This window comes from Drosophila suzukii, chromosome 3 (assembly GCF_043229965.1).
Source record: "Drosophila suzukii chromosome 3, CBGP_Dsuzu_IsoJpt1.0, whole genome shotgun sequence".
Classification (NCBI taxonomy): domain Eukaryota; kingdom Metazoa; phylum Arthropoda; class Insecta; order Diptera; family Drosophilidae; genus Drosophila; species Drosophila suzukii.
The window spans coordinates 84737556-84760581 of record NC_092082.1 but is presented as its reverse complement, the minus strand read 5'-3'; the positions used below and the strand labels follow the sequence as shown (position 1 = coordinate 84760581).

The 23026-nt window shown below is 39.9% G+C and overlaps 1 protein-coding gene across 1 annotated transcript in view; it reads right to left on the bottom strand.

The window, feature by feature from the left end:
• The window catches only part of side-VI (sidestep VI), an 83348-nt gene that overhangs the window by 29648 nt on the left and 30674 nt on the right, over positions 1-23026 (bottom strand). Inside the window, exons 3-7 of the mRNA XM_036818483.3 lie at positions 10686-10809; positions 10482-10605; positions 10330-10414; positions 9291-9401; positions 2459-2659 (exon numbers count right to left, since the gene is read on the bottom strand). Coding sequence (XP_036674378.3) covers positions 2459-2659; positions 9291-9401; positions 10330-10414; positions 10482-10605; positions 10686-10809 — 645 coding nt within the window. The remainder of the gene's footprint in view (positions 1-2458; positions 2660-9290; positions 9402-10329; positions 10415-10481; positions 10606-10685; positions 10810-23026) is intronic.

Genomic DNA, 23026 nt, shown 5'->3' with positions numbered 1-23026 from the left:
GTATCATTTTCCAGATGCCTTTAACATATTTCCTGCAATTTAACGAGTTAAGCCAACTGTTGTTACTTTTTTCCGTTGTTGTTACATTTGCTGCGGTTGGCCGCGCATTTTATGCGTTAATTTAAAGGCGTGACATTTCAGTTAAGCCCAAATGCGATAATAAAAATGGAAAACCAAAGGGAGATGCCTGGCAACTATCTACAATTTTATTTATTTCAATGCCGTTTACAGTTTTTTTTTTTCGCCTGCATACATTACAATATTATTCCGCGATTTTTTTAATGTTTTTATAGGCATTGACGAGGTTTCCATGCGGTTGTTGTTGCTGCTGCAGCAACGCTTTATTGTAATTAAATTAATTATGCACATTTGCATTGGAAATCATTTAAATGTTTAATTAAACGCACTACACCAGCGAGCATAGAAGAACAGGCCCCAAGGACTGAATGGCGACCAATTATGCAAACAGATCCATTAAATTGTTAAAGGCTTGAAGAGCGAAATCTGCAGAGGTCAAATTCAAAGCGAAAGGAAAGTTTAATTTTACCGGCAGCTTATTTTTCACTCAACATTTTAAAGTGTACGACCTTTTAATTTTTGATTGCATACCAATCAGGTGAGATTGATGATTGATCTGATCCCTAGTTGCAACCAAAATTTAATTCAATTAAGTATTGCATTTCGAATTCGACCTGCCCTTTTGGGGCCTTAAATTGTGTGCTAATGAGGAACTCTCATAATTGTTTTGGTTGGGGGACCGAGTGTCGTGACGGGCGTAATCTAATTGTTAGTGGCCATAAAATTAACTAATTAAGGTCGTACTTATTATTCAACTGGCCCGTTTCCCATGCTTCCATTCTGTCATTACACGCAAAGCGGAATAAAAACAACAGAAATTATGTAGAGGAAAAGTGGATAGACCTGGTTAGAAGTCCACCACTTTTCCCTTCTTTTCAAGGTCATTTGTTAATCGTAGTACGAAACTGTGGCCACATTAATTGACCAAGTTAGCGACATTCCACCGCCTCATCTTGGGCCCTTCTTATGGGCGTGTTAACTTTTATGTTCCCGCAAGTGCGACATATTCTGATGATTTTGCCAACATTTTCCCGAAACTCAGGGCAATAATATCAAATATGCGCATCACCAGCTGCTGTTGCTGGAACATTTCGGCATTATTTTCCGTGAAATGGGAGCCTCCTAAGTAGAAATTGACGTCCAATTGCTTTGGCGTTTTGAGAGCCATGACAGACGCGCCAAAGTGCCATAAAATTCTATGGCCAATCTTTGGCTGTTAGCGCAATGCCATGGGCCTAATAACCAAGGATCCAAAAAATATTGTATCTTGGCGGATGGAGAACATGATGAGGTAGAAGGAATCTTGAGGTTCGGCAAAAAGTTGGCAGCTAAATGGACTTAATTTGATTGAAACCATGACTCGCAGAGAAGAAAACTAACATACTTAGGTTCCTTCCTTCCGGATTAAATCATACACATTTTTTTAGCAGATTTATATGCCTTAAAAACCTTATGTTTAATGGTCTTTTCCCTAAAAAAGCTGACAGAATTTGCAAATACATTTTTGTCACAACGAATATATTTTTTGCAAACAGCTTTTCCGAACAAAAATCTCCTCACCACTCACACTCGCACTCGGGCACTCGAAATTGGCAACAATTTAATTCAATTTAACAATTTGCACAGCCCCTGCTCGTGGAGAGCATGGAAAAAGGGCATTTAAAAAATTGTCACAAAATAATAAATCCATTCGGGTCATGCACAGTCCACTAACCTGAACGCAACTTCTATATTTTCCAAAAAAAAGAAATTAAAACACGGTCAGTTCGATATGATGTTGGGTTCACAATATGTGCCAGGTCAGAGGCCACGGTAGGTAGGATAAGTTACGCACTGGAATTTCTGTTTTCCCTATTCGCTGTATATTTTTTTGGTAGGTGGGTATCGCATGCAATGTAACTGCTGTGTTGCCGTTTGCATTTTGTTATATTTGCATAAGCCATTTTATTATCTATTTTTTTCCTGCTCAGCCTCTCTGGGTTTTTCCTTAGTTTATATATTTTTTGGGAGGACGACTGGTTGGTTCGTTTTTATCTGCGCAGCTATTTGTTAAAACTTTTATCGCAATGCTTAAAACCGAACAACAAAAGCAAGAGCACACAATCAGGATCAGAAAAGAGTGAAATATATACAATAAATAAATAAATTGTTTGGCAAAACGCTTTTAGCACCATATTTGGGTCGTTTTAAATCGCTTCAATGCTGGAACAGTTTTTGCATTTTTTTTAATAATAGACTGGAAAGTCAGGAACGGAAGGCCTAAGTCTGGGCAACTAAAAATGTGGAAAAGAAAATAAAGCTTTGCTTTTCAAGTCGCTTTAAATAAAATCCCGAGAACCCAGATTATTTTATTTTACAAAAACCCCGTTCTTATACTCACGGTAGAGCTCGATGGTTATGTTGGTGGCCACATATTTCTTGTGGAAATTGCTGGCCTGGCAGGTGTAGACCGCATGCTGGTGGATTCTTGACAGGTTGCGAACCACCAGCTTGCTGTTGATGGCGCCATCGTATGTGTAATCGACAACGCTGTTCTGCAGCTGCCCATTCATCAGCCAGATGACAGTCGGCGGGGGAGACCCTGAAAAGATGGGGGATACCATGTTTAAATTATTATTAAATATATATAAATTGAAAGGGGAATAAAAAATGTTTAATTTAAGATCCCAAAACCATGGTAATTGTAATGATCTGTAGTTAAAATGAATTCCTTCTTTATAAAAATCTATAAAACCTAGTTCCGTATCTAATACCCCTAAATCCCTTGCCCCATTTTCTCAAGATTGACTCGTTATGACTGAAATTATCCATCAACTGGCTTAGAGTCCCTGTTATAATCTATCCATAGAACCTCTAATTTAGTTAGCTGGTGGGGCTTGTTGACTAGCCACCACAGTGGTGCAATTCCTGGTGGGGCAGGGGTGCCACTTAGACCAACACACAGACTCACAGCCACATTACTCATACGCAGCGTGCGGCACTTGGCCGCTTTTAACGACTTCAACTTAATCAAGCGCTGAAATTAGCTTTTGTGTGCGTATATGAGCGCACATTAATTTAATAGCAACGGGTGGTCGGTCACTCATTCGAAGGAGAGCAAATAATACACTGTGAAAAAATAATAAATTAAATGTGCAACTCGCTGGATTAAGTGGATTACCTTCTCCAGTTGATTGTTTGTCATTTCAAGACCGTAGAAATTTAATTGGATTTTATTTGATGGCTAGAGCTGTCTAAACTTTTCTGTCAGTGTCAGAAGCGGTGACACAAATAAATTCTCTGACAAGCTTGTTGTGTATTTTTCTATTATTACTTAGTTATTACGCAAAATGCTTGATGAGTAGCCATAAAAAGCAATACGACTGAACAAGTGCCATTAAATCCACCTGGAAATTCACTAAAACTAAGCCACGGATGGGCCAAAAACTGCACTTGATATGTTTGAAAAATGTGTCGCTCAGGCTCACATATAGATTTTCATATATGTATATGCGGCTGTACCGTGGAGGTAAACGCACATTACTTTGATTAATAACTGCCATTTGGTGGAGTTTTATGTTGTTTATGAAAATATTTCACATGTGTGTGTGTGTGTTTGGGCCAGAGTAGATTAGCGCATGTGTAGCAAGGCGGCTTAATGGTTGTCGGTGATTTATTAGCCTCCCCTCGAACAGGAATACAATGGTAGAAATAGTACAAAAAAAAACATTGGACTGCCACAGAAAGTGCAGTAAAAAGTGTGATTTGGTATGGCAATTGTTGCTATCTTTTTAGCATTTAAAGCATACATCCACTTTTTGAGAATTCCAATGACTCTTGCTTTCAACTTAAAGTCAGAGCCAAGTTTGCTTCCAAGGGGCGGGGAATGTCTGCTGTTTTTTAATGTCAACATAAGGTGGCACAGCCCAAAGAAACGCACACAAACATACACACCAGCAGCTGACTTGCATTTACTCTGCATACAAACACACTCAAAGTTTGCACTACTTAGTTTTTTACTCTTTCTCCCTGCTTTCCTTTCTTCTAACTTGCATTTTCATACTCTTGTGAAAGGATTCTAACAATCTGTAAAAAAAAAAGGGAAGGTGCAATTTTCTATATAAGAACATTAATTTTTGCATCTTAAATATTTACATTGCTTATTTAAAAACTGAAAAATTGAGTAACTATTTTTGTATAATGAAATGGTACTATTTTTATTACTTTAAGTAACCATTGTTTCCAAATATCTATTTTGTAGACCATTTTACCAAGACGTCCTTATTGGAAAGAGCAGAAATGGACTTATTTCTGTTAAAAAGTATTTCTGGCAAAAAGGAAAATATTTTTGTATGATGAAATGATACTATTTTATTTTTATAAGTCGCCATTGTTAGAAATATTTACTTTTGTAGACTATAACACAAAGAAAGAATACAATTCGACTTATACCCATTAAAGAGTATTTTTGCCATCGTTCCTAAAAAAAACCAAGCTCTTCTCTTTTATTTCCTTTTGCTTTTTTGCCAAGTGCTTTGCCATTTTTAGAGCAGGCATCAAAAAACGGGTTTTTGTGCCAGGCAGCAGAAAAGCAGTAGAAGCGACATTAGCATTTCTTTGCCATGTCCACCTGGCGAGCACCTGCCCACCAGCCACCACCCACCGCCCACATCCCCACCCACTTCCTAATGAGCGGCAGCATTCAAATGCGTGCCAGTTTTTAGCGTTTCCTTTGGCGGAGACTTTAAGCCAAGTCCGACTCACTTATGCACTTTTGCACACACGTTACCAGGGCTCAAAGAGTCCTTGTTTCGCGTTCTGTTTACCCACAATGCACGGCGGGAAGGAAATACCATCTAAAATAGCTGCCAATGGAAATTTCTTTAAAAAATATCTTTGCAATTTTCTACCACCACATATATTATACAAATTTTAGGATGTATCAAAAATATTAAAGTCCGAGTATTGAATATTCTTATTTGTTTCAGATAGATTTGATTTTTTTTACTCAACCTTTATGACAAAATCTATTTTGATTGTGACTATGTGATTTTAATTCAATTCAATTCAATTCAATTCAATTTCATTTTAAACAATTAAATAATGGTTTTAAAACCTGATGATGGCATAGTACTAGTGATATTGTTGTTAATCTTTGTTTCATGTGTAAAGAAAAAAGAGAACCACATGAAAACTTAGACCATTCGCTTTAGTTATGCAATGCTGAAATATTTGCTTGTTTAGTTTTGCATATCTTTGCATCTCCTGCATCTGTTTTGGCTTTGGATTTGTCTCGGCTGAAATAGATACACTGCCAGAAACAAGGGTGTGGGTCCCCACGAGAGCAAAGCTCTTAAGAAATAGAAGAAAAAGCAGCAAAAATTTAGAGCTTTAGTAACATGCAGCTAAAAAAAGTAAAAGGAGGAAACTCTGCTATGCCACATAAATATATTTTATGTTGTTGTCTTTGGTACACTTTCTGTTTATTCAGTTCGCAGTTCCCTCCCACTCTCCCCTCCCCTTTTTCTGCTTTTGTGTGCTCTTTGGCATTTGACCTTTTGTCCAGTGAGGAAGCTGTAAAATAAATTTAAGGCTTGCCGGCTTCGAGGGTCCTTTTAAAGGACAACAGAAACTGCCACACTCAATTGTCATTTGTACTTTGTTTATGAAGTAAGGCGTTGAATACCTACTTTCTCAGTCAAAATTAAATATTTTTTTGAAGGCACAAAAACAAGGAAAAATATAATTACTGGCACTTTCAAGGTTTTATATCTCTTATGGCGCCATTACAGAAAAGCCATAAATGAAAAATAAATTAAGTTGAAATTATGCAAACTTTTGTGGCAGACAATATACTATTTCTTTCACCCCTTCGTCCCCTTAAGTATTTCCTCCATTTTTTGTTGGTCCTATTTTCCCTTTAGTAAATAACTTGTGTTGTTGCATGGCTCCGTATTGTTGCACTTCCGTGCTCCGAAATGTGCCACAACAACAGGCCAACAAAAGTAGTCGTAATAATAATAATAACAACACGAGAAAAGTGAAGAGAGAAATTTTTAAAAAATGCACACAATTTTGTACTCGGCAACCTGCCTAGAACAACAACATACAGCAAACACAATAACAATATGGCCAACGCTCACTTTGGCCAAAGCGGAAAACGCCTGCACTTCCGTTTGACACACAGAGCGAAAAAAAAGAAAGGAGGCTAAAAGCCATTTTTAGCACACTTTTACTATGCTGGGAATGCCAAGGGGGTATATGGGTTTTTGGCTGAATATTTGCTACCCAAGATTGGTAAAAAATCCTTGAATATTATATTATTATTAGACCATAGATCCCATAGATCCAAAATAGATTACAAATAATATGATTAATTTATTTTTTTAAATGTTCTTTTATTTAAATTCCTATTTTCATACCATTTTGTTTTAATGTCTTGTAAAAATGTATAAAAGCTTTTAAAAAATATATCAAAAGGGTAACCAAAATACTTAACCCAAATGTGACCCTTCCGTTTAGTTGATGTTTTCTCCCGCGAGCTGGTGCTTTCAATATATACTACACTATATGCTCCATGGAGTTTCTAGAGGATGGGAGGGAAATTGGAGCTGCAGGGGCTGAGACCACCGTGTGTAAAATTCATGACGTGCAAAAGAAGGCAACGCTGAATATTATGCATTAGTGGCCACATAAACCCAGGGTTTTCCACCGCTTTTCCTCCCCCCTTGACTTCCAATGCCACCGCACAATGGCTGCCCCACCGGGTTCCAATGTATATATTCTTTATGATTTGCTAGGGGAACTGGTGGCGGGGTAGATTGGTAATTTTTACTACCCACACAGACTGTGTGCTGGTTTATAACTTCATTTCGCTCCCCGTTTTTCGGGGCTGGCGTGTCGCGCTCATTTGCAATTGTGGCGGAGGAGGGCGTCCTCCTAGGCTGCAATAAAATTTACTGCTCCTTTGTCGATTTCGCACACTCTTAAGCCCAAGCCAACTGGCCTTCCCAAGTACCAAGCATTTCCATCCCGGACCGCTCCTTCCTCATCGCCTGCCGCTTTTGACTTACTTCTGCTGATTGCACTTGTTTAAGTGGCAACTTTTTCAGCACTTTATGCTCCCACAGCCGCCCTCCTCCTCCAGGCTGCCTTTTTGTTTTGGCCACAGAATTGCAATTTCTGTAATGGACATTGCATGTTGAATGCCAAAAGACCTGACCACACCAGACCCACCAGAACCGAAAGCGGCTAAGAATGGAAATGGAGACGGAGATGGTGCCGGTCTGAGCATAATGTCAGCATTTGCCTGCAATTTATTTCCGCCCGCTGTTTAAGATTTCAGTAGGACGGCAAGCATTTTCAATTTCACACCATTACCAAGTCGTTCCAACGTAATTGGGATGTTCAGCGGTTGAGGGAAGGACCTGTCCGGTAAAAGGATAATAGGTCTTATGTGCACTCAAAAAACTAAATGAATATTGATGGCTGAATATTCATGACACTCATGGAAGAGATGGCCTTGTTATTATAATGTTTCTTTGGTAAATGTATCAGAATTTATGATCCTACGAAAAACCTGAAAACTTATTTAAGCTATAGCCTAGTATACTTCCCCATTTAAAAAATTCTGTTTTTCTTTTAGTGGAATAAAATATTCCACTTTCTTTGAAATCTAATTTTATTTGAGTGCAGCCATTTTCCTTACAACTCGGATCAATTTGTTCGTTTCAACTGTCAACGAGCCTGACCACACACACTCACTTTCACCCACTCGTTTTGTACAAGTTTCAAGTACTCCAATTGCTTTCCCCCACCCCCTCGCTCATTTGCCAACATCAACAGACTTCCTTTTTGCTTGTCAACAACTTGGTTGTCCACTTTCCCCCCATCTCGTATGTATTCACATTTGTACATTGGCAACATTTTCCTTGCCCCCATTTAATTGGCACATACAACATTTTGAGTGCCCAATTTTCCTGCTTTCTTTTTTTTCACCACCCCCTGTGGGTTCACCCCTTTCGCGGTTATTTTTTCCCCACCCCCCCCCAAACAAAGTACCGCCCAGAAAACTACTGACCAGTTAACAGTTGCCGGGCAGTTTCAAGTGCAGTTTGCTGGCTTGGTGATTTATTTTATGTCAACGTTGACATGTCAAACCATTCAAAGTGGTTTCGCTTCCGCCCAGACCCAGAAAACAAAGGGGAGTACGCAGCGATAAAGCACGCGATTCCCGTTGGCTGGTGACATACTTATGTCGGGCACTGTGACGGCTTTCGAGAGAAAAACGCTCGGATTCTTGAATTCCGACTCTCGGACTCAGGGAAATCCGTTGGCAGCCTCGTATTTCTGGGGGAATTTATTCGATCAACCAATCTGTATTTTGGTTCTCATTAACAACAATTGACTTAAGGGTTTTCTGTGCGATTTCCAGATTGTACACGTAGGGAAAAAGGTAAATGAAATTTTTGTTTTAAATATTATATAAAAGAAAATTAAATGATATAATATTTGTATACGAAAAGACAGGGATAGGAATCGCAGAACTAGATCTTTGGAATATTCTATTAAATCTAATAGAGAAGTTGAACTATTTAAATTTCTTTAAAATTAAATACTTAATATTAAAGTTTTGATACATTTTTTAGGTAGAACTCTTTAAATTTGTAAGCAATAAGTTTCTAAGCTGTACTTATTTTATCAGAATTTTCTCTGTAAAGCCTTTGTCAACGTTTCAACCTGGGAATCATCGATAACAAGGAATGTTAACTTCTGCGGACCTTCTACAATTTTCTGGGCCTTCTCCTCCTTTTTCCCTGTCGACAGCTCCTTTCTCTCGAGCACTTTTAATCCTTTTGTTAAGGCGACACATTTGCGAAATTAACTTGGCTCCCATGACTCCTTGGCCCTTTCAATTGGCTCCTGTTTCACTGACATTTGTGTTTTCGCCTTCTTTACAATTGAACTTTACATTTCCTTATTTATGGTTTGTTGTTTATGCCCCTGCCTTTGTTTGCATGCCAACAAAGCTTAGTTATTTACCCCCTGCCACTAGCGCGATTTTAATTTTTGATTGTGTTCGTGCCGGATACTTTTATGTTTTAACAGCCACTTGTAAAGTTTAATTATTGATTGCATTTCGCAGAACTGGGCAATTAATATTTTATTTTGACGTAATTCCAGTGTCCCACAAAAAGTTCTGGAAGTATCAGATCAGCATTTTGGGCACTTACCTCCGTAGACCACGCAGGTCACTTCCAGGCTGCCACCCTCTTCATAAGGACCTGCCCTCGAATCGATTCGCAGGCGTCTCTCATTAAAGATAATCGGCTGCGTCGGCGGCACTGAAAAATTAAACAATTTGCTTTTACCACTACTATTTAAATATTTAATATATAGAAAGTTGCAAATACCCGGATAGCTTACAATGATTTTAAACAGCCGCAAATCAGAAATAATTTGGCATTGTCAAAAGCAATGCAAAGGCAAATTTATACAATGCTTTTACTCATACAACTCGCATAATAAATTGTAAGTTTTGCGGCTAACCGAAAAATCATTTCAGCTAATTTATGTGCAACTCGTTTGGTCCACTGTATATGTGTGTATGTGGACGAAACAAATATTAATTGCTTTTATAATCGTTTCTGGCTGGCCATATTTATTTATTTATTTATGTGAATGTTGATTGTATATGCACGTAGATTGTATATGTATTTATTAATGGTTCTTTTTATTTAAACTGGCTGAAGTGGAAAAATTTTAATTGAGATTTGAGTTGGACAAACAGAAAAAGATCTGATTTTTATTCGTTTAGCAGCGCTATTGGGTACATATTTTGGCAATCTTTGTATATAAATTAAATAAATATTTCCTAACCAAATATTAAGAATTTAATAGATGCAATAGATGTTTGATCAAATTAGTATTAGTTATGATAGGCTGATAATTAAATATGATAGATTGTTATACTCGATCCTTTTTCTAGACATTCTCCTTTGATCCAAGTTTGAATTAATTTATAAATATTTTTTTGTAATGTCTTTTATAATTTGTTATATTTTTTGAAGTGAGGCCCGCAAAAGAAGTGTTGATATTCCAAATAGCCTTAGGTAAAATGTTTACAGTTTCCCTAGGCAGTTAAATATTCATTTAAAATGTTTTATGTTTATCAAGGGTTAGTTGGGTCCCCTCAATGATTTATTCGAGTGTGGGGCCCGCGAAATAGATTGGTTCCCTGACATCTTTCGGTTCTGTTCTGGGTATACGCACCGACAACTTCCAAATTGACGTTGCTGTTGCGGGTCTGCGAAAGCTTGAAGTCCACGCGACAGCGAAAGTTGCCCGCATCCTTTTCCTGAAATGAAATTCCAATTATAGAGCGCCGCGCTGTTGACACTTGCGAGGGGAGGTTGGAGGGTTACCTTAACCGGATTTATAATCAATTCCGCCGGCTCCTTGTGGGTGCGAAAGACGGCCCGATCCTCGAGGACCTCCTCGTCCCGCCAATGCGATGGGGTGCCAGCGTGGGCGCCACGTGTGTCGTAGCTGTCAAAGGGATTGAGATACAAGATACAAGATACAGGATACAGGACACACCGATGCTAGTTTTGCCCAGATTGACCTACCTGTAAATGGGTAAATTATTCTTGTACCAAACAACCAGGAGCACTTTGTCATCGGCCTGGCTGGAGCCCACATCACATTTGATTTGGGCCGAGCTGTTCACCAGCACGCGCAGGATTTCGCCATCTGAAAAAAAAGAGAAAAGGAGATGCCTTGAGAAAAGAAGTCGCTGCAAGTTGGCAAGTCTTATTTCTAAGTTCTTTGCTCTTGGCTGAGAATGGAAGTCAATTTAGCTGGCAAATTGATTTTCAAGTGGCTGCCGCAACAATTTGTCAAAAAGTGCTCAACAATTGCATTACGGCATACACACACACACGCAGATGGAGTAAAGGAGCCTTATGAAGTTCTGCAAATTTTGATAAACTTGTTTGTGCCAGGAAAACTGGCGAAATATTTCATATTTTCTGGCAGCCATTCAACAAATTTTTCTCTCTCTGATAAATGTGGCTACTTTTTGGCTAGCGAAAGGATCTCCCCTTGCCCCCCGTTCTAATTAGCCAAAAGCTGACCAGTGTAGCCTGCATTCGCACCATTTGGCTAAGCTTTAAAATATCGATCGATCTGCGGCTGTTTGAGGCCTGAAAAATGAAAACCAAAAATAGCCGAAAATCGCCAAACAAAATCACAACATTCATAGAGAGATGGAGATAGCGGGCAAAAGGGCTGGGTGGTGATGGAAAAACCAGATATAGCTGGGGAAAATGCAGCGACAAGCGACCACATAATGCTGCAAAACAAAACAGGAAAAAAATTGTGAACAGCAAAACCCGGGAAAAGCCGCCGCACGTGTGAAGGGAGGCTCAGGGGCGGAGTGGGGTTGATGGCCAGGGGATATGGGATATGGGCCAAAAGGACGATGGCCAGGGGATAGTGGCAAAGCGGAGCTTAGGGGTGATTACCCAGCCACATGCGGATTACAAAATGGCCGCCATTTTCGTGTTGTGCTGCCCAGTGGCTGCCCGCCCTGCGTCAGTGTGTGTTTATGCGGTAAAAATGCATTGGCAAATGCGTCTGGCTGGTAAAAAGAGCAGGAAAAAGCCAATACAGGGACAGGAAATAAAAAACCAGGCTTCAGTGATCGAAGATTCAATTACCCTGGTGAGTTCATAAAAAAATTCGGACAAAAATCCTCTTAAAGTTGTTAAAAACTATATTGAAATTCTCCCAATTATTTGAGTTTATGAATCACGATGCAGATAGTATCCATTTATTGTTTACAAAAAATGGAGTTACAAATTAATCCATAAAGCCTTGAATTTCTTTAGGTCATAAATTCGAAAACTGCAAGTTAAGCCACATTTTCTGGAGCCACAATCATCAATCAAAGTGGAAACTATGGAAACAGTGATGCAGTGACCCATTTTCCGGCATATTTGAGATCTGTCACATAGCCTGAGTCTGTGACTTCCGTGGCCAGCATACCCCTGGTTATCCTTGGGGCATTCGGGCAGATTGGAGCGACAAGTGCCTTGGATGGCAAACGACATCGAACTTCACTTGCTGCGACCGAGGGTAAACGGTAAACGCCTTTGGCAGAGCTTTTGTTTCTAATTTTGCACTTGTGTGCGCAATGTGGCCGCAAAAGGCCTACGCAATGGGGCAATCGCCCACTTTTCCCGGCTTTCTCGCCAGCTTTCTCCACAGCTTTCCCCCCACCCCGCCCCGCACAACCACAAACAGAGAGCCCCGGGCTTCACTTCACTTTGTCCACACAGAGCACACCCGTAGCGGACCACATGATAAATAATCGATAAATTATGTGGACACATGTTTAATCTAGCATGAAATGGAATCATTTCCCTTCAATTTGTTGTTAGCCAGGCCAGGCCAGCAAAACAACAAAGCAAACGAGCGATACCACAAAAAAAAAATAAAACAAAAAATAAACTAGATAGAATACAGCGAACAGATGTGTTTTTGGGGTGCGTGAGGGGCAGAGGACCTATTTAAATATAAATAATGATCGAATTATAAACGCCGGCGAGTGTCCGCTGTCTGCTGACTAAACACGTCGTTGCTACGAGGGAATTGTTTGCTCTGCACTAAATTATTGCGCATACGCCATGTTAACGCACTTGGCCAACTTGGCACAGTGTCAACTTGTCTGGACTCCAGACAACACAGCCGCATCTCTGCGTCGCTGAATGATTCATTCATCATTTGCTTAATTGCATGCCAAACATTACAATTACCCAAACGACAGCTGAAAATGTCCACTGATGGAACCCTGAACTGGCTGGGTCACTATACCCATATCTATCTATGATCCTATCTCTATCTGTACCGCTGTCTGCTGCCTGGAGTTTCTTAATTAATATTTTATTTCATTAGCAGATTGGTCATGAACTGACATGTGTCGTCACCGGAAGCTGTCACACTTTAAACCACATTTGATAAGGTTTTCGGAGCCCTAATGGAGACAATTAGCTGTGGAGCAAAACATTTTGAAATGAATACTAAAATGTCAAGTTAATTGGCCTTGTCAATTGCTATGGTGGGCGCAATTTAAATTTTCCTTGCTTAAAATATGTGTGGAAAGGACTAAGAAAGGCCATTAGGCTTATTTCATTTAGTTCTGCTACACATAAAATAAACAAATACATTTTTAGTTATGTTAAAACTACAATTAGTCTAAAAAATACATCACTAAATATAAGATGGTAATGATATTTTGAGGGTTTTAAGCCCTTTTAAGTTTTCAAATAATTTTAAAAGAACAAATTTAACGTCCTTCTTACAAACTGTCTGCTCATTAACTAGGACACAATGTATTTTTAGTGGCCCCTTTCCCAATAAAATGTTGTTTAATTATAGGATAGATGCATACACATTCATGGATAATTAAGCCATACCATGTGGGCCTCTTGCCAATTTATATGTCTTCATTACGCTCTCAAAACTACGCCCGAGTTGTCCTAATTTCGTTGGCATTCTGGTACATCTGTGCGATGTTGCTTTGTCCTCGACACAAAAGCACAAACAACGACACTGACAATGACTCTCTGGATATCCTTGATGGCAGTGCCTATAACAATGCCGCCACTTGTTGTTGCCTGCTCCCTCCCCGGCTTAATGTAATTGAACTTTTTTCTAATTGACACTTGTCACTGGCAAAGACATTTAAAAAGCTACAGCTACATCTACAGCTACAGCTAGAGCTACGAAAAAGAAATAAACTTAATTTTGACGCATTTACACATACATTTATTTCAATTTCCCTGCACAACAAAGGGAGCGAAGTAGTCGCAGTGGCAAACAAAACAATTCCAGCTCAACTACCACACAGATACTCAGGATAACTACACCCACACACAGGCGGGCCAAGTTGTATCTGTGTTTGTGGCACAATGAAAAGCTCCTCGACAATGGCACACAAAACGCAACACGGGCGGGCGAATTTATTGCACTGGTGTGAGCTTGAATGTGAATGGGAAGTCATTGGAGTGGTTGCAGTAACCGCAAAGAAAAAGCTACAGGAGCTGCGGCGGCGACAGGTGGAGAACGAGGGGAGAACTAGTAGAACAGCAGGCTGCCATCCTGGAGGACACAACTAAATACAAAAACCACGTGACAATGTTTTCCCCCTGCGATGACGAGCGGCGGAGGAGCTGGAGGAGCAGCCATTTCAGTGGTGGGGCACAGTTGGAAGTATCCGTGTGGCCACCAGCCACCAGTCAGCATTCACCAGCCAACAGCCAACAGCCAACAGCAACTTTGTGTCGCATTCGCAGAAAGAAAACCGCACGGGAATGCATCAAGCTGTGAGGAGCAGGCAGCTGAAAGCAGACGGCGAATGCCGCAAAACTGGATAACTGGGCGTATGCGTGATGTGTGGTTGTGGGAAGAAGTCTACAGAAACCCAAAGGTGAAAATACCTGATTATAGTTTTTCTTGCCACATTATTGAAGAATTTTTTTCAAAAGGATTATATTTTCTCTTTCGTCTCCGCTGTACTCAATGCCGTTCATGTTCATGTTCATTACCTGTCCATATTCTTTTACTTAAACCTACCATTTTTATCATATTAAATATTCTTTTATTAATATTTATATTTATTTTGAGTATATACAAACCAATGTTACATTAAAGCATAGAAAAATAATACCTACTATACTAAAAATACAATTAGTAAATTCCAAAATGAATTGGTAATCCATATTAATTATTCCTATTATAAGTTCCGGGGTTATTTAGCATTTTGACTTGACATTCCACCTTTCAATGTTTAAGGGCACTTTTCTGGAAATAGTCACACATTAAAGTTGTATTCTGCAAACCCCTTTAAATATGAATGGCATGACTTTACAAAAACATGGCCTGGGAATGGGCGCACATGTCGTATGCGCGTTATGCAGTGCACTTCGTTAAATCCAATAACAAGACAGACAGCGCCCACAACAACAACGTGGGGAGCAGCTAAAATAACATACAATCAACAGAGACAGTTAGACAGGCAACCCTCAAAAAAGAGTGCCTGATGTTTTTTCAGTGCAGGGGTAAAAGGGCAGAGGGCATAAAAAAGGACGAGGGCGAGGACGAGGAGCTCCAGAAGGAGACAGCTGCCATCCAACAGTAATTGACAGAAGTCGCTCAGAGGAACGTATGTAGTTGTAGAACTCCGGCCTGCAATTGCAATGATAATGTCAAACTGATTTCACTACAACTCAAAGCCAGACAACTTTGCTGCGGTTACACGTTTTAATACAACCCCAATCCAGTCGGAAAAAGGCCACATAAATGTATAAATCATCCGGAGAAATATGGGAATCAAGAATGCAAAGCCTGCAGCGACATATGAGTGAAATATAAACCCAACCCGAATGCCCAGATACAACCAAAAACGGTATGGATCCCCGCCGACACGTGCTGGCATCCCTGGGAAATATTTTCTTTCATTGCTCACGGACATCGTTAGCCCAAATTGTTGTGGAGCAGCGGAAACAGACGAAGGTAGCAAAATGCTGAGCTAATGCCGGGACCTCAAATCAAAGCCAGCCAGAAATCAAGTTGAAGTTTAAAAGCATTCGTTAACCAGTTAGCACAATCAGCTAGAAAAGGAGAAGTGAAATGTTTAGGATTCAGTGACTTCCTCTTGTTTAAAAGAACTTCAGTTAAACCAAAGGACAAACCATTCTTAAAACTTAAAGTGTGCTTAAGAATGCAGTTAATAAAGCATACAATGATATGATATGCTGGGTATATCTTACGATATATATATCTAAGTGGAACTGTTTTAATATCCCAACGCATTGTCAATCAAACTTATTTCTGTTGATAAAGGTTTAATTAAACATTTCTTAATTTTAACCCAAAAAAAAAATAATAAATTGAAGTAACAACTTTTTATTCTAAAATAACTTTCAAAGGATGAATATTTCTGGAGATTTTATCCATAAGTCAAAATAATTAAATTTATATCCCCTTCTGCGCACGTGTTTCGTATATAAAAAATACCACACTTAACTCCTCTTAACTCTACCTGCAATTTCACATCTCCTGCCCGATAAATCAGAATCGGTCTTTGGGCAACGATCGCGACACGTTCGCGCTGCCACAAAGTTTATTAAACGTTTCGCGACTTTGGCAATAACTTCGATTTCGGCGCTGGCTCGGGATTGCAATAAATTTGCTTTAATGTGCAATTTATGGGACACCATTTAATTAGTTTCAGTTGTTCGGCGGGGCAAATTGATGTTGACAGAGATTATTGGTCCGGGCACGTAATGCAGCTAAAGCCCCCTGGCATTCCACACCAAAACCATTCCGTTTCGATCCGTTTGCCTCCTGCTAATGGGCCAAAGTTGACTGGTGGCCGGGGGGCATCTTCTCGGGGAGCCGCCTCCAGTTTATTTGTATGTACGTGTCGTCGAACGACTTGCGTCCCGACTTCTAAGACTATAACTTCCGCTTGGCGCCCATTGACCTCGTCAACATTTATCTAATGGTTAAATGCCAGACACACCGCACAACACACAACACACACACACTCACTCTTGGGGCACACACACAATCACACATCGTATCTGTGGGGGCTTTCGCTTTTGTCTAAAAGTTTTTCCCTGCCAATTTATTTGTGCTTTGTAGTTGGCAAGAGATCCCAGTGTTAGTTATGATTATGGCCGTGTTTATGGCACTGGTTGAAAAGGCTTTATCAAGATTAATTGCTGGAAAATTGTTATGCCCCAACGACACTTTTAGCCTAATGTCTTTTCTTCTTGGCCCGATGTTGTTGTGCTAGTTAAATATTTACCAGCATGTTGAATACTTGAATGGCTAAATAGTTTGGCCGAATCGATCGATATGCTCACACGCTCCGTTCGTTACATTATTCTAATGAAAAACCGTGTTGGGTTTTCGAGTTGTCTCCAGAGGGCTGGCGTTGGAGTTTGCCGCAAAGTGGTGGCGATTCCTTTGAAAACCTTATCGTTTTCTTCGGCGGAACTCTTTGAACCCACCCCTGACGCGAGTGGTATGTAAAAAACCCATTACAACATGCAAATAATAATTGCGCTATTAAAAGTTGCATATTAAATGCGACACGAGTACAACATCAACATCGGCCTGCAACCTGCAACGTGCAACACTCGGGCCCAAAACAAGTGGCGGGAATGTGTAACGCCGACGCCCAACAACATTTTAGAGCCCTGGCATGGAACAGCAGTCTTGGGGTGAATTGGGAAATAAATTATACGAATCTGGAAATGCCCTCAAAATATTATCAATATTAATAAATACACACTTTATGATAAAAGATCGTGAATTTACAATATTTAGAAGACCTTTTTTTATGAATTTTTTATTATAACAAGGATCACTATATAAGTAGGCCAAGAAAAATTATGTGTTATATAAAGAACATTAAGATATAATTCTAAAAATATATTTTTTTCTTAAAATATTCAAGATCTCTACTTTTGAAAACGATTTTTCAAGTATAACAGCAAAAATCACATGCTCTCAAGATAACTTATTCTCAAGATATTTAATAAGGACAAATGAAAAACAAATATAAATGTTAAGTTGCTATTAATTAAAATTTAGATCTGATAAATCCCAACCAAATAATAGGAATACGTAGAGTAATCTTGGATCCTATGTGTATATAAAAAAAAACTTATTATAAGTTTTAGACTTCTATAAATATAAGATAATATCTAATAAGTGTCAAAAAGTATATATAGAATATGTAGTGTAGTCTCGAAACTAGGTGTAATCCTATATGCAAAATAAAGGAACCTTCTTGAAGAGCAGCCAAATACATATATGGCACACATACACTTATAATGGAGAGCCGCTTAGAGCGTGTGGTGGTGTGCGTTGGCCAGTGGCAAAACCTTGGCACATAAATTATTCATTGATTAGCAACAAATGCCATTAAACATGCACCCAAAGTGTTGGCCCCTTCAACCCTTTGGATTGTAGGCCTTGGTAATAGTTTATCTTCGTGTGTGTGTTTGGGGAGACACTTTAAACTGTCATTTGTTTGTCGGCTGTGTTTGCCTTGCGTTTTGGCCGCCTGCATTTCTGGTTATTGCCCAATTGTCTGACTCCAATGGCGATTCGGTTCCGCTGTTGGTTTCGCCTAAAAGCAAGCCATAAATTTTTGCTGCTAAACGGCTTACATGGCCACGCCCACGATGGCTAGAACGCCCACGGCCCAGTCCCATAACATTTAATGCTGCCATCGGAGAAGGCCATGAAATTTTTTTTTTTATTATTCACGTAGGCGAATCGCATATACCCGCACCCCCGAATATATATAAAACCTATGTGTATGTGGAGAAATTTTAATTTAAATGTTTTTGGCAGCCTTTTGGCCGCTCACCGCTCCCGCACACACATACGCGGCTTTTATGCGCTGATTTTGTGGGCAAAGGGGCTGGGCTGGGAAAAAGGGGCGACTGAGTGGGCGGGGGCAGGCTGAGCTTGATGAAAATCTGAAAATGCCCGGCAAAGCGAACATTTTTCAATGGGATTTTCTGTTTTATTTTCTGCCTCAACCCACTACCCGGTACACATTTTTTACCCGCTTCATTTTTGTGTTTGCCATGGTAAAAATTTTCTGTAGGTGACCCTGAACTGGGCGGTGGGTTGCGGCTGCGGTTTTGGTTTTTTTTCAGTTTTCCAGTTTTTCAGTTTGGCCCCTTGTTGTTCTTGCACGTTAGCCGTGGCATAGAAAAAGGCTCACACACACACACACACGAGTTATGCAGCTGCTCTCGGTGCGGCTTTTAATTTGCTTAATTTTGCGCTTAGCCACAGCAGCTGGCAGAGGCTACTTTGAAAGCGAAAGGATATAGCCGAGTGACAGGGGCGTGGCAGTCGGGCGAGGAGGCTGAAAATCCACACTGAGCCATTCTCAGGCTGCGGCTAATGTGGCAACAGATGTTGGGGGATTCCCCTTCTTTCCTTCTTTTTTTGAGTTAAATGAAATGATGTGGGTTGTGGGCTTTGATTAATTATTGTAGGAGGTGTTGGTAAATTGCAAAAAATTTATAAGAATGGGTATAGCATGTTAAGCCACACAACATATGTCTAAAATACTTATATATTTTTAAAGTTTTTTATAAAAAATAAGCTCAATTCTATTGAATATTAAGACATATATAAATTTGTTGCTTAAATATCTTGATTCACCACAGATAGTTAGTTTAAATAGCCTGTATATCATCGCCCCATATATATATATACCCATCTCCCTTTTGGCCCAGCTGGCTCCATTTACCCATTAGAGCTTAGGCCAAGTGCAGGAAAAGTTGCCCTTCTGCAGAGAAAGCCATAACCATAGCCATATTTTGATATAATCGCCAACACACACTCGCACGCATATATAAACCCGATCCGGGCGAGATTAGTGAGCTGCCGGGGCACGCCCCTAAATTGATTTCATGAATATTTCAAAAGGTTTCACGCACACGCCAGGAAAAGCGGGAAAAAGCGGTGAAAAGTGGGGAAAAGCTGATGGGGAAATGTTGGGAATCGCAGTTAGGGTAGATGTGAAATCTGCGGTGTCTGTGTATCAATTAGCCTGCCCCTCTAACACTTTGTTGTGGTTGGCAAGGAAAATGGAAAAACAAAACTCCGCCAAACCAGAACTTCAAAAACAGTAAGCATATAACTCACACGCCCTGTTCGTTTTCGCTGTGAAAATGAATTTCAATCAGGCAGCCATTTTAATTGACCGCCAATTTTGGCAGTGACCAAAAGTTGATACCAAAATCGTCTTTTATTTTTATTTTATATATGGAAAATTTAACGAAAAATTGGTTTAGTTATTGACTTTATCACGTTTTGTGGTCTACCAGAAATTGGCAGGGCAGACAAGGAGGAGGTGTGGCGGGCCAAACAAAATGGAGCTGACCCTGCAAAGCCTCTTCAGACAGCCCCAGCCATTCGCATGTCGAAAGTTGCCGGCGCAGCAAAGTCAAAACTCTATGCAAAAATAATTCAGAGATGGGTTGGAAAAAGGACAAGTTCATCGCACCAAAAGGACAAGCTCCAGACAGCTTCCAGGCATATCCGTATCCATGTGTGCGTTTTGAGGGTCCTGTGTGTTTGACTTTGGGCTTGCAGCCAAAACTGTTATCAGCCATTTTAATAATGGCCAGCTTAAAGTGTAGGACAAGAAAAATGTTTGCCAACAAAGGAATGGCAAGGAAACGAATCGCAACGAAACGAAGGAAAGACCCTCAAGAAATTGTGAGCAAAATCATTAAAAATTCCCAGGGCAGAGGCATTGAGTTGGGCCAGAGGCCAATATACCTGGCCCAGGACTCTCATCGCATGCTGAGTATTTAGCTGAGGTCAAATTGATATGTCTGCCAGGACGAGAATGGCACAAAGGACAGAAGGGTCCAGACTGGAGAAAGAGAGATGCACGGCTGGCAATTGTCAGTATATGGGATACAGACACGGATGGCAATTGTACATAAGAACTGGTAAGCTATGGAAAATGTGACAAACACACTGGGAACTCTGAAAAAGTTAAATAAAATATTTACTTTGCTGAAAATAATATTTTTTCGTTATTAAATAAATATTTTACATCATATTTTACTTTCAGAAATCATTAAAAATCATTTATTTCTTTCTCTGCACAAATAAGGACCAAGATCAGTAGTGGGGAAAGGAAAATTAAGGATATTCTAGTCCTGACTTGCACTTTGCTCTTTCCGTTGCTGATGACGACTAAATGTCACTCAAGTACTAGTACTCAAGCACTAGAAAAAGTGCCATCCAGACAGAAGCCGATTGTGTGTGTGGCTGGGATAAAATCCTGGTAATCGTAATAAAGTGAGGCAAAGGCTCAGACCTTGTAGTTTTACTGCATGCATTTGCCAGGCTATTTCAGGAGCTCAAGTGGGTTTTATTGTGAGGCAAAAATATAATAATACGGTTGGGGAAATTAAGCGTCATAGGCAAACATTTAGAAATTATAATGAGAACCAAAAGAAAATATTTATAGAAACATTTTGTTAAGTTTCTTCAAGGAAATCAAAAAATAGAACTGAAATCCGATTGCCTTGGAACTCAAATGTCGTCAGCAAAAAGCTGCTCAACAAACAGTTTCCGGAAAAAATAGAATAATAAACCCGTGGGCAGGAAAAAATAAACTCACAACGAGCACAAAGAAAAAAAGATAATAAGTGTGTTGGGAAATTTATATCATCAATTTAAGAGTAAATTGTTTAGAGCACACTTTTTGGCAACAACAACAGCGACGGGACCATAAACAGCTTAACCCAGACAAAAACACTTTTACGCACAATGGCATTCGCAAAACCAAAATAAATCGATAAATCTTAAAAATCTTTTTGTTTGGGCCAGGTCGAAACCAGGCGAAAGTAAACACAACAGGCGCTTGGCAAAAGGACTTTAAAGCATCAAATATTACGCATACGCAGCGTGTGCGTCGGGCAGCAAAAAGAGGGAGGGAGATGGGGGGAAAAGCGAAAGAGATAGAGCCAGTTGAGGCCAGCTTACCCGCAGAGCTTTTGCCAGATAAACGGACCAGGACCATGGACTGCAGCAGCCACAAGAGTTGTACGAGTCCCGCCGACTACATGTGTAAATTACGACAGTGGGCGAAAGAGACGGGTGCAGGGGCTTAGAAAGGGAGAGATAGTGCCGCAGAGAGAGAGACAGCAAGTGGCTGAAAGTGTATGTAAAAATGCATGATATATGGTAAATGTTTTGTGGCATTTTTGGCTTAGTTCTGCTGCGCCAACATCCAAGAGCCAAGCGCCATGAAGCCTTGGCTATATCTCCGGCAGTATCTGTTACTCGTAGCAAGCATAATGCATACAAATTGTGGCATTTTCTGTGCCAGCTCAACTGCTCTCCTAGCGAGAGTCCGCTGTGGCATGCCATTTTCCCTGGCATTTTCCGAGGGCATTGAACATGACATTTAACGATTGCCCATTGATAAGGGCGTGGCGTTGCCCTGGAACAAAGTGCACTTCAGTACTCGAATTTCCAGGGTCAGGTGAAGGGGAAATCATTTTAAGGAGTTTTATTTCCCCACAACTGCAACACAGCGAAATCTAAAAGGTAAATATAGCTTTTATATTGCTACTAAGTTATACAGCTGATTATCTCATTTTATAAATAATACAAATATTTAATATTCTAAAATATGTATTACATTTTTCTTAACTTCAAAAGGTACTTACAATAAATTCTATTGAGTGCTGCTATAACCCTTAACTTCTTCTAAAAATAAATTCTGTTCTTTGATAATCATAAATTCCCCAAAAACCTTTTCCCTGATACACAATAAAGTTGAATGTAAATGAAGGCAGTCCAAAGGAAACCACAAGCTCAAACATTTTTTTCCGTGGGCGGTGAGTTTAGTAATAGAAACCTAAACACTAAAATTGAATTATCCGCCTTGACCAGAGTACAATTTAAAAATTACTCGCTCGGAAAATTCAATCAGCCAGCGGACTAAGGAGGAAGGACACCTTTCCTGGTGGCCCGCTCCTTTAGCGAAAGTAAATAAATAAAATAAAAACCCGAAAACAATTTGAGAAGGTGGCCAAAGGAAGCAGGGACCAAACATCTTTAAAGGGCCAGCAGGAAAATGCCTAAGATGCTTAGTATTTTTGGTTCTTCTTTGAATTCTTTTTTTTTGGCCGCTCAGGCATGGAAAAAATTTACACAATTTAATGTGTTTTTTTTTCGGCTGCTTACAAAGGCTTCAAGGAATTCCGAGGCTTACTCGTTGTGTGTGTTGACTCTGGCTTTAAGCTGCTCAACTGAAGCGCGAAACGACAATTTGCGCTGGTTGTTTGTTCCTGGCCTGCTCCCTTACTACTTTCTCCTTTCACTTTTTTTTGCTGCG